The sequence below is a fragment of the Pogona vitticeps genome, chromosome 2, assembly GCF_051106095.1.
Source record: "Pogona vitticeps strain Pit_001003342236 chromosome 2, PviZW2.1, whole genome shotgun sequence".
In the NCBI taxonomy this organism is placed as follows: Eukaryota; Metazoa; Chordata; class Lepidosauria; order Squamata; family Agamidae; genus Pogona; species Pogona vitticeps.
Genome location: NC_135784.1, coordinates 182,143,126 through 182,155,843, shown reverse-complemented (window position 1 = coordinate 182,155,843; position 12,718 = coordinate 182,143,126). Strand labels below are relative to the sequence as shown.

The 12,718-nt window shown below is 43.5% G+C and overlaps 1 protein-coding gene across 4 annotated transcripts in view; it reads left to right on the top strand.

Annotated features, from left to right (window-relative positions):
- MAST1 (microtubule associated serine/threonine kinase 1) overlaps positions 1-12,718 on the top strand; it is a 106,745-nt gene that overhangs the window by 33,061 nt on the left and 60,966 nt on the right. For 2 of the 4 annotated variants that reach the window (XM_078386596.1, XM_072991534.2), the window contains exon 2: positions 464-495. The exons of 1 other annotated variant lie outside the window; for it this stretch is intronic. In XM_078386596.1, the coding sequence (XP_078242722.1) occupies positions 464-495 (32 nt within the window). One more of the 4 variants, XM_078386595.1, reaches the window with a different exon arrangement.

The following is a 12,718-nucleotide window of genomic DNA, read 5'->3' as shown; positions in this document are numbered from 1 at the left end:
TTGCTTCTCTCTTATTCATTCATTCATTCATTCATTCATTCATTCATTCATTCATTCATTCATTCATTCATTCATTCATTCATAAATAACCAGAACCCTGAGGTCCAACAATGGTTGTCCTGGGCAAAGTTGTAGCTCAGGCAAGTGGACATTTGTCAGGTGTTAAGGAAATAGCTCAGGAATTTTTCATTGGTACCGGAACCCTGTTTAGATACTAATCAACTCCAGATTGTTCTGCTTGTTTGTTTGTTTGTTTTTCCCAACCAGCTGATTTAGAAGAAAAAGTATTTTGAGTTGCAACTGTATTACTTGGAAGTTTGAAATCCTTGCCCATCAAGATAAAGGTGGCATTCAAATAAAATAAATAAAAATAAATGAGTTGCACAGAGATCTACCAGTAGATTCCAATCTACTTTTTGCCTTACTATAACTAATGGGATTCCTTCTCTTTTTTAATTTGCAGAAAGACCTTCCTTTGCCCAGGAAAAGCAGCAGGTAGGCACAGTATTTTCATGTCTGTAGTATACGTTCAGCAGAACCCCAAGGTGAGATAATTTTCCTCCCTTTTTATTCACTTTGTCAGGCTTAAAAGGGAGGGATTTTCCTCGGATATAGGCTGTCTCCTCAGTGGAAGGGCTGACTGAAGTATCATGACCCTGATCTACAGGAGGCTCCAAGCCCTTCCCTGAGGTGATATTTGGCATGGCAAACGATGTTAAAAGCTCCTTACTGTGTGCATGGTCTTCTTTGCATGCAACGTCTTCTTGGTGGCAGTAGGACTTGGATACAGATGTTGCACATAAGTGGAATGGCCATGTCCAGAGCATGGACACTTCGGGCATGAACCTCCATCACGCAGAGCACCACTGTCAGGAGGAGAACGTCAGGAGACTCCACTTGCGGATTGTCTTAATATATCACAGTATTGTAATTCACCCTGAAAACCTGTTTTTACAGTTTATATCAGTCATACTTCCTGATGCGTTTGACTACAGTTCTCATCACCTGGTCCATCATGGCTGGGAAAGATAGGGGTTGGAATTGTAGTCCACAGAAGTAAATTTTTCCCAGCATTCCTATACATTATGATTGGGTTCATCACCATGTTTGGTCTCCATGGAAGAGTGTATGGGAAAATGCCTAATTGGGTGGGGGAGGGGAATCCATTCTTCTGGAATTCCTGATTCACATGATTTGTGCAGGAAAGGCTTGCTAGAAGACTGAGTTCTCTGCTCATGGATCTCCCCATAAATGTAATATTTGACCAGCAAAATGTCTCTCAAATAGAGAGGATGGGCAAAATACAGCTGCATTAGTTCTTGCTTGTCTTTGCACATCCACAACTCATCCTTCAACTTTTTCTTCTGGATCTGTTAAGCACATTGGCTGATATCCTATGGATATTTATGCACGTACAAAAACGGTCATGGATGTTGCTCCAGTCAAAAGACAAGATGGTCATGTCAATTCCCATAATTGCTGGTCCAAGTGTGTAAATATGCAATAGGGTTTTGGCCATTCTTGTTAATAATTAGGAATGCAAATACATCTGAAAGGAAGCTGGGGATTGAAATAAAGGCTGCTTATGTGACACAATCACTCATTGCTCTCTAACAGAGGGGGAAACCCTCCCGTTCCTCCTCAGTCAGTTCCTAAGGGGGAAATAAAGCAGGCTGTCTCATGAGTGAAAGCTGATAAATTTTCTCTAATAATATCTGTGACCTTTCCTGCTCTCTCAATTTTCAGATAGCATCCCTGAGTTATAAGAACCTACATATATGCACATTAAAACTGAATGATGGTGCCTCCCAGACTGACAGTTGCATTCAGGAGAAGACGTGGGCAGACCAGATCAGTGTTCGCATTATTATGCAGAAGAGTGCTTTTCTCATTGATGTGTGTACATCCACTGGAGCTACCAAATTGTTAGCCTAGACCAATATGAACTTCTATATGGGTGACTTTAACAAATTGTCCTTGGGTTGACCTTCTCTTTGATCAGGCAGAACCACCATGTCTTTTGCTGAATCTGCTCCGTCACAAGAAATTACTGGGCAGTGATTTTTGCAGTGTTTAGCAATTTACTTATATGAGGTGAAGAACTGTGCCTTAGTTATGGATCAGACTAAGGGAAAGGAGGGGCTAAAGGGTGATATTTCTTCCCAACAGACACAGCCAGTGCTCACTTCACCTTACATTTGCAAAAACAGATCCTAGAGCTGAGTTTGGCTCCCCAGTTTTTAAAAGCACCTTCCAGCAAAGTTCTACCTTGAAATGTTGCTGAGGGAAGGGCAGCAGTGCTGAGTGTAGCTGGCATGAAAAGCACAGATAATTAGGGGTTGATAGGTACTACAGTGGTGCCTCGCTTAGCAAGCGCTCCGTTTAGTGATGAAATAGTTTTGCGACAAAGATTTTACAATCGCTTTTGCGATCGCTTTGCGATGTTCCCTGTGGGGTATTTTCGCACAGCTGATTGGTGGTTTCAAAATGGCCGCCGGGAGAAAACATGGCCGTCCCTGTTTTATGGGACAGATTCCTTACTTAAGAGGCACCAGAAATGGCCACGCTATGGAGGATCTTCACTGAACTGTGAGCTTTAAGCCCATAGGAACGCATTAATCGTGTTTTAATGCGTTTCTATGGGCTTTTTATTTCGCATTGCGACGTTTTCGTGCAACAATGATTTTTGCGGAACGAATTAATGTCGCAGTGCGAGGCACCACTGTATATGCAACAGAAGCTATAAAAGTGGAGCTGCATTCCTGAGAACTGAACTGGATGTTTTTGCTCATTTCCCTGTCTTTGCTACCATGAGGACTAGAAACTGAAATGAAGGGGGATATTGCTCTACCATGCTCCAGGGTACACTTGCATGTCATAAGATGGACACACATGACACAGAGAAGTAGACTAGGCCAAGCCAAACTCCCGGTTATGAATCATGTGTTTCAGAAGACTGGCCTCATTCATTCTGAGAATGCGGGTGTGTTAATTCAGATGTTTAAAACTGTGTATACGAGCATTCATATGTATGTGTGTTATTGGTACATGTGGCTGCGTTTCTTCAGCTGTCAGTGTACTCTATATGTGCTACATTAAAGCAAGCATTCATCTGGAGACAACAAGAGAATATGAAAACATTACAGGGTGTGTGTATGTGGAATAATCAAAATTCATGTGAGTGGTTGCATTCACTGCATCCTAAGTAGCAGAAATGTGTAGCAATCATAGGTGAAAACTACCTATGGACCAAGTTTTGACACAGCAGTCAAAATTCATTCAAACATTTGCATGTATTGCAAGAGTCATTGTGAGGGAGCCCACAGCACATTCCTCATCATTTGACTGTGCCACTTGGAACAACTGGCTAGACAGCCCCAGTTTCAGCACCCTCTTACCCGGGAATAAGCCCCATTGAGCTCACTTGGGCTTTTTTTATCTGAGTAGGAGTGCATGAGAAAAGAGAAGGGTTTTAGTCGAACATGTTCACCAGGACACAATCTGCTTGGGGTGGGACTTCCTCATGCAAACCCCATTCCCTTCATTTGCATCCTAAAGTGCCATGGCTGTGTGGAGGATGATGCTGCATGCATGACTCTACCGAATGTTTGAAACAGCCAGGACTGTGGTTATCTTGACAAAAAGGCAGTCCTCAGGCTTCAGTATTGTTGTTTCTTTGTTCGTTGGTTTCCCTCTCATCTCCTGGCCTTCACATTTCTAAGAATTGCTTTTCTTTCACAGTATTTTTAAGAAAATCATATGCAAGTCAGAAATATGTACAGACAAAAAAAAAAAAAACCCAGAGAAAATAGAGCAAAGCATGCAGAAATCTAATGACAGAAGAAAATCTACCCAGTAGATTGAAAATGAGTTTGGTGGCTTGCCTGTCACCTGTTCACCTTTTGCACCTGTTGACAAAGGGAGAAGGCGGTTTGTGGTGGTGGCAGAAAGGGCTGGGTGGGGAGGGTGAAGGTCAAGTACAAAGATTAGCCAGCTAAGCCAGTGCACGGTAGCCGTTGTGGCCAAAAGCTGGTGCTGGTGCACTCTGTGTGTTTCTTGTGGCAAACAAATCTGATTCATCAGCTACACTCAGAAGCCGCCGTGTTGCTGCATGCCGGCGCTCAGATTACGTTCAGAAGGGTTGCAATGCCGTGGAGAACTGTGGTGTTTGTTTTGGATAAGAGATGAGTCATATGCCTGAGTTGCCAATTACAGTCATACTTACTGTTTATATAGTATTTTTCAGTATTCATAAGCACATCAGAAATACAGTAACCTTATCAATTAGAGCTATATTGTAATCCCTCTTTGCAAATAGGACTCTGAGGCTGAAAGGGATTTTATAGCATAGCCCAGGCAAAATTTGAGCCAAGGCTTCCCTGTTTATAATTCACCTTCCTCTCCATCAGCAGCTTGTGGAAAGGTGCTATAGTCAGAAGATGAGAATAGCCATCACAAACTGGACCCATTGCGAACTGTGGTCTTGAGCATAGGCTTGATGCACCTGTCTCCAGATGATATTCTGACAGGTTGCTAAGGTCATCTGATTCTCTCTAAAACTGAGCAGCTTGCTTGCAGCAAAAACATCATGCACTGTGATGCAGATCTTGTTTTCTAGATTCCACATTAATGTGTAGGAAAACTGATGGTGGCTACTTAAATCGCCTTCAGCCCAGCCCTGGCCTACTTTGACAATTGTAGTGCAGCGCAGTGGTGGGTGATGTATAGCCCTCTCCATGTTGACCTGTAACTCTCATCAACCCTAGCCAGTATCCCCAATGCTGAGGAATACTGACAGGCTGAATTTTGCCCACCCCAATGTAGAGCCGCCCTCTGTGTGCTTCTGCCTGCTCAGGCATCGGTATGTGCCATTTTATAGCTGATGATGATGCCTACAGTGAAATAGGGTGAGCATGTTGTTATAAAAATGCCCAAAGAGATATTCTTTATCATTCATACAGTTCAGAATTATAGAAACATTTACATGCCACATTTGGATGGATGGGTGGATGGATAAACAGGTAGACAGACAGACAGACAGACAGACAGACAGACAGACAGACAGACAGACAGACAGACAGACAGACAGACAGGAAGGAAGGAAGGAAGGAAGGAAGGAAGGAAGGAAGGAAGGAAGGAAGGAAGGAAGGAAGGAAGGAAGGAAGGAAGGAAGGACAAAAAATACATATACTTTTTGTCCAAAACCATGTGTATTTGTGCCCTATATGCTTGTGAGAGAACTAATGCACTAGTGTGTGCCCACCCAGCATGCAGGTGTTTGTGCACAGCAGAAGTGTGTTCACGCTGTCCACACCCCTATGCAGAGCAGAGGCACTTTCAGCGTGCGCTCATGCACACACTGGCACTCACACAGCGCCGCCCCCTCACGCCTCCCCCTCCTCTCCCTGCTCTTCCTCCTCGCTTTCCATCTCCCTCCCTCCCTCCCTCTCTCTCTCTCTCTCTCTCCCTGCTTCTCGCTTTCCCCTCCATTCCAGTTCTCCTTTCTTCTTCAAAGGGGAAACCTCACCACAGACCTGCCCTCCTCTGCTTTTTCCTCCTGTGGGGGCTGAGAGAAGGTGCTTCAGCAGCATAGGTAGACTGCCCCTCCCCGCTTGCCACCATGACCCCCCTGGGGGATGATGTCTGAGTCCTTGTGGACAGCGCTCTCTAATTTCTCTATGCCCGATTTCCTTGACAGCAGCATGTTTCGCCGCACTAAAAGGTACCAAGAAAGGAAGCTTTGTCGCCTTCCATCTTCTTTCCTTCTCCATCCCTCTCTAGCCCCTCCCCATTCACCTCTCTACTTCTGTTCCTCCATCGTTACTTCCTCCTCCATCTCTCCATTCTGTTCCTTGTCTCCATCTCTCTCTCTCTCTCCCTCCTCTTTCCTCTCTCTAGCCTCTCTGCTCCCCCTCTCTCCCATCCACCCCCACTTCATTTCTCCTCCATCTCCTGTATCCCTTGCTCACCCCCCCCCCCTTTTGCCACCTTCTTCCCAGAAATGGCTTTGGGGAACAAGAATTCTGTGCCGTTTGTGCCTGTGGGAATTGCAAGGGTGTGATCATCTCCCCTCCCCTCCTTTGTGGGAGCCAAGTAGCCTAAAAGACGCCTTGGGAGGTGGCTGCTGGCGGGGGGGGGGGGGGGGGAAGAAGAGAGCTGCCTTGCAGTGGCTGGTAAGGTTGTGGCGCAGTTGGGGTTGCAGGGGAAAGATTCACGAAGACTAGGATGCCATGGCAACTGCCAGGGACATGAATGTACTGTATATGAATTGGCATGACTGCCATTGGGGTAAAGGATGTGTCCTCTCTTTTGGTCCACCCATCTGTCCTCTCAGCTGTCTGTCGGGCTCACTGACTTAGGCTCTAGAGATGCCGTTCCTTCTGGGTCACTTGATCCTTGACAAGCTTGTGGCTGTTGGGCAGACAGACCAGAGGGTGCACATGGAGAATATATCTGTGGGAGAGAGAGAGAGAGAGAGAGACGAGATGAAGGCTGGGAGTATTAGGTGCAGCAAAGAAAACAGGGATAGGAGGGAGCTGACTCAGTAGAAAGAAGATGCAGCGCCAGAGGTTAGGGTAGAAGAACATATTCTGGACTCTGGAATGAAAGGGACATGGGTATGTATTTTGTAGAGGAAGTGGGAAGGGGTATGAATGGAGAATAAAATAGAAGGAGATCCACACTGAGGCAGACTGCTAGATTCTGGTGTTGCTTTCATCTTCTGCCTGATGATGCTCATGGCTGTGAATTTTTTAAAAGCGCCTGCATACTTAATACTTAGTGCTGCCAGCAAGTAATTTGAAATACATTCTAGACCCTGGAGGTAATTGCATGAAAATGTGATCTAAGATGACAGGGAAAATCTTTCCTCGCCCATCTGTTGTAGTGGTAGACAACTGAATATATAATTATAATATTCATCCTTTTGTTCAGTTTTTCCTACCCAAGCCCACTGTTAATCATAATGCTGGAGTACCTGCTGTCTTCTTTATATCCCCACTACCTTCCGAAACTGCTGGGCTCCAGAGCTTCGTTTTCAGATATATACATCCAGAGCACTAAAGGTCATGTCCATTTAGAGAAGTTACCAAAAAAAACCAAAAAAAAAAGAAGAAGAAGAAGAAGAAGAAGAAGAAGAAGAAGAAAAGAAATAAATAAATAAAAGAAAAAAGAAGAAGCTAGATTATGTTTGTTAGACTTAGCTGCTCCTATCAGCAGTTTCTGTATGTATGGCATAAATGCATGTGTAATCTGGGGCTGCTCTTTTGAATGCTGGTTACTCGAGGGATAAATGGTGAGATTGATCATTCAGAGGAGGGATGAGTTGGAGAGATGACAGATAGGGGACTAATGGAGGGAAGTGTGTCAGGAGGGAAGGGAGGGTGCTTCGGACAGAGGCATAGTGTGTTGTCATTGTGTGTCAGTCTGTCTAGGTAGCAGAACAATAGAGAAACAGGGAGCTGTCTTAGACTGAGCCAGACCATTAGTCACTCTAGGCCAATATTGTCAGTTCTAATTGGCAGCAGCTCTCCAGGGTTTCAGGCAGGACTAGTTCTTATTCCTCCCTGGAGGCTTCTGGTTTTGCCTGCAGGTTTTTCCCTATGCAATTATGCAACGGGCCTGATCCTATTTAGCTTCCAGAATCCAGATGCATTCATAGTGAACACAACGGTGAATGGTTAGTACTGGTCTGAATGCAGTGGTGTATTCAGACCAGTAAGCAGGTGGTTTATGATGATTCCTTTCACAGAACTGCAGCACTCAGAAGATACTTTCAGAGGTATCGTTTTACCAGGGCTTTTCTCTGAACAACAAATCCCTGGGAAACTTGCACTATATTGGTTGAGCTGCAGAGGAGGGAGACAGAGAGGCATATTCTGCCCTATTGCTCCACCTATAGGAAAGTTGTGTTCTCATCTTCTCAGTTAAGGAATAACCTCACTGAAGTAGATTTCACATTTGTAGGTTCGCTGAAACAGTGAATCTACATTTTTATCCTTCCCTTTGTCTAAGGAGCTTTGAGCAGCCTAGAAGAGGATCATCCTCTTTTGTTCTACAAGACTCTTGTGAGGTAGAGCTGACAGAGATTTGGTCCCAAGGTCATCCAGAGGGCTTTCAAAATGAGCAGGAATCTAAATCTGTCCTTTTAAAGAGTTTTGCCATTGCTAGAAAACAGATCCTGCTGCCGTTCAGATAGGCGACATGGTTTTTCTGACAGGTTTGTGGAATATTTGCTTGTTTTTTTTTAAAAAAAATTGTAGAGCAAAAAGAGAACCACTCAGGGTGCAGAATGAGGACTCCCTGAGACATGATAAGACTGGCCATGTTTCTTGTTTGTGTGTATTTGTGTATTCATATATTGTACATTGGAAGAGGCTGGGGTGAGATTTTTTTAAACTAAGCAAGGATGCATAAAGGAAGGCAGCCCTTCGCTCCATCATATGTGCCATCACCTCAGCTTTTTTCTCTCTGCTCAATTCTGATACTGAGGTAAAGGAAGGGAGGTGGTACAAGGGCTGGTTTCTTGCAATGCACATGCCCCCTTTTCATATGACAAACAGATTCCACCACCATCACTTTGTACAAGGATGACCTGAGAGAAGAAAGAGGGACCACAGCTTCTCCTTCCATGTTCAGTGTGACCCTGACCCTAGATCAGGATTTGACTTCTGTGCTTTTTCCACCTGATCTTCCTAAAACTTCTTGGGAGAAAAGTCAAAGGGTTTGCCTGAAACATGGCGTCTGAGGGCTGGCCCTATAGTTATGCAGGGCAAGGCAGCCATTTCAAATTGTAGGTTAGGTGTCAGAGAATGGCAGCAAACTCTTTAATTGAGGATTAAATCCTGTGATTTTTCTGCCTTTTGTCTCAAAACACCTGAGTTGGCTTTTTGTGATGTGGCTTTGAGCAACTCAATATCAGGATGTGGGGGGTTTGAGCAACTCAATATCAGGATGTGGGACTGTTGGGCCAGCCCTGTGGAGACGGATCTTGTCTGGATGCATCTCATCAATCCTTATTAGAAAATTTACATGGTGGTCTGGAGGTTGCTCATATTATTTGAACATCTGTGTTCCTTTTTGTTTGGTAACTCATGTTTCAAGCTGTCATGCTAATGAACCTTTTTGTATAATCCGTACAGTACAGTTGGATGTCCTTTGGTGTGTTAACTGTAAAGTTTATAAAATGCACCCTAAGTGGTGAACTTTAATTGCAGCACACAACCTCATCTCAAATAATTTGTTAAAAAACAAGGTGACTTCCATTTCAGAAGAACAGTTTATGTGTTTATATATTTACTTATATATTTGTATCCTGCCTTTTCAAACAAGTACTTCCAAGGCAGCTTATAGAATTTTATAGCAAATCCAGTCCAACGCAATCTGTTGCATAACTGAGAAAAGCAATAAAATTATGTATAATAATGTAAAAAAACTCACTAGGGTATCTTAGGAATCCCTCTGATATATCCTTCCTAACAAAAGGAAGATGTCTTCAAAGTACATAAAAGTATGTAGGGTTGTACAATTAATTCTGGTATGGCATCTCAACTCTTGGTACGGCACCTATACCTGGACTATACTTTTATATATCATTTGTTATCTTTATGAGTTTGGAAATTTCTTTTCCATTAAATATGGCATATGTAGGGAGAGCAGGGTAGAATGAATTTCAGGAAGTATAAAACTTATAAAAGATTTGTTCCCTTCCCCTTAATCACCTTGATACATTTACAATGAGAGTAGCTGAAGAGTGGATTTGTCTCTGAATTTTTAATTTACGCTAGAACATTGATTCATGCTTTTCAGTATGCCTTATTTTAAATTGTATCATTACCCCACTGTTCTCCTAAAAAGGACTCAAGGCAGCTTATATAATCAAAAACATAATAGCAGCTAAAAACAGTAAATTATTCAAATATTTTTTAAAATTTAAAAACTTGTCTTTTCTCTTTGTGGAAAAAAAAGCACAGAAGAGTGTTGATCCAAAAGACATAAATAACCCATCCTTTGTTTCTGACTTTTAGAAGTCCATTCAACAAGGCAGCAATTGTCATAGCTTCTCAGAGATGAAAGAAATTTTGCTGAGATGGCTAGACGTTATCTCTGCCTCACAGACAAGCAGAAAATTTTGTGATTTCTTGTTCTCACAGATGAGAAAGAGACAAACCACACTTCACATTGTGTGCATGTGTAAGAGAGAGAGAGTGATTATTTGTGCCTGCAAATGTGAGCTTGCTGCTAAGGAACAGTCTTGATTCTATATGAAATAATACAAAGGACAAGGATGTGATTTTACTATTTTTGAGCCCTGCTTGAGAAGCCACTGAAGAGATGTAATATGGATAGTACTTGCTCCAGAGCAACTTGGCAATACTCTGCTATGAAATAATTTACCACTACTCCAGAGTTCACTACCTGATAGGCACACCATCTTGTGGTGACTTGCACATGTGAATGAGGCATTGCACATCAAACACTGGTGGTACAGTGGTTAGACTGCTGTACTGCAGCTAAAACTGTGTTCACGACTCTGGGTTCAATCCCAGGTAGCCAGCTCAAGGTTGACTCAGCCTTCTATCCTTCCGAGGTCGGTAAAATGAGTACCTAGCTCGCGGGGGGGGGGGGGGGAATGTGTAGCCTGCATAATTAACTTGTAAACTGCCCAGAGAGTGCTTGAAGCAGCAACACATAACCACCCATACCAGGGTGAAGGGAGATGGAAGCTGATAAAAATAAGGACGGGAAAGTATATCAAGAGCAGCTGGCTGGATAGCTCAGTGGTTTCAGTATCTGGCTGTGGAGCTAGAGGTTGGGGAGTTCGATTCCCCCATGGTGCCTTCTGCGAGTAGAGCCAGCCTGTGTGGCCTTGGGCAAGCTGCGCAGTCCCAGGGCACCCCATGGAAGAGGGGAATAACAAACCACTTCTGAGTACTCTCTACTGGAAAACCCTGAAAAGGGTCATAATAAGTCAGAACTGACTTGACAGCACATGTTTAGTAGTAGTGGTAAACGAAGACATATTCTTGTAGATAGCACCTCAGTCTCTATGTATGGAGACTTGTAACACTGTACAGGAAGTAGCAACAAAAACCATCCCAAAGAAAAGGAAATGCAAGAAAGCAAAGTGGCTGTCCAACGAAGCCTTACAAATAGCAGATAAGAGAAGGGAAACAAAATGCAAGGGAGATAGGGAAAGTTACAGAAAATTGAATGCAGATTTCCAGAGAATAGCAAGGAGAGACAAGAGGGCCTTCTTAAATGAACAGTGCAAAGATATAGAAGAAAATAATAGAAAGGGAAAAACCAGAGATCTGTTCAAGAAAATTGGAGCTATTAAAGGAACATTTTGTGCAAAGATAGACATGATAAAGGACAAAAATGGTAGGGACCTCACAGAAGCAGAAGACATCAAGAAGAGGTGGCCAGAATACACAGAGGAATTATACCAAAAAGATCTGGATGTCCTGGACAACCCAGATAGTGTGGTTGCTGACCTTGAGGCAGACATCCTGGAGAGTGAAGTCAAGTGGGCCTTTGAAAGCATGGCTAACAACAAGGCCAGTGGAGGGAATGGCATTCCAGTTGAACTACTTAAAATCTTAAAAGATGACGCCGTTAAGGTGCTACACTCAATGTGCCAGCAAGTTTGGAAAACTCATCAGTGGCCAGAGGATTGGAAAAGATCAGTCTACATACCAATCCCAAAGAAGGGCAGTGCCAAAGAATGCTCCAACTACCATACAATTGCACTCATTTCACACTCTAGCAAGATTATGCGAAAAATCCTACAAGGTAGGCTTCAGCAGTATGTGGACCGAGAACTCCCAGAAGTACAAGCTGGATTTTGAAGGGGCAGAGGAACTAGAGACCAAATTGCTAACATGCACTGGATTATGGAGAAAGCCAGAGAGTTCCAGAAAAACATCGACTTCTGCTTCATTGACTATGCAAAAGCCTTTGACCGTGTGAACCACAAAAAACTATGGCAAGTCCTTCAAGAAATGGGAGTGCCTGACCACCTTATCTACCTCCTGAGAAACCTGTATGTGGGACAGGAAGCAACAGTTAGAACTGGATATGGAAACGCTGATTGGTTCAAAACTGGGAAAGGAGTATGACAAGGCTGTATATTGTCCCCCAGCTTATTTAACTTATATGCAGAATACATCATGCGGAAGGCTGGACTGGAGGAATCCCAAACCGGAATTAAGATTGGCAGAAGAAATATCAACAACCTCAGATATGCAGATTATACCACTCTGATGGAAGAAAGCAAGGAGGAATTAAAGAACTTCTTAATGAGGGTGAAAGAGGAGAGCGCAAAAAATGGTCTGAAGTTCAACATCCAAAAAAACCCTAAGGTCATGGCCACTGGTCGCATCACCTCATGGCAAATAGAAGGGGAAGATATGGAGGCAGTGACAGATTTTATTTTCTTGGGCTCCATGATCACCGCAGATGGTGACAGCAGCCATGAAATTAAAAGACAGCTGCTTCTTGGGAGGAAAGCGATGACAAACCTAGGCAGCATCTTAAAAAGCAGAGACATCACCTTGCCTACAAAGGTCTGCATAGTCAAAGCTATGGTTTTTCCAGTAGTGATGTATGGAAGTGAGAGCTGGACCCTAAAAAAGGCAGACCGCCAAAGAAATTATACTTTTGAACTGTGGTGCTGGAGGAGACTCTTGAGAGTCCCCTGGACTGCAAGGAGAACAAA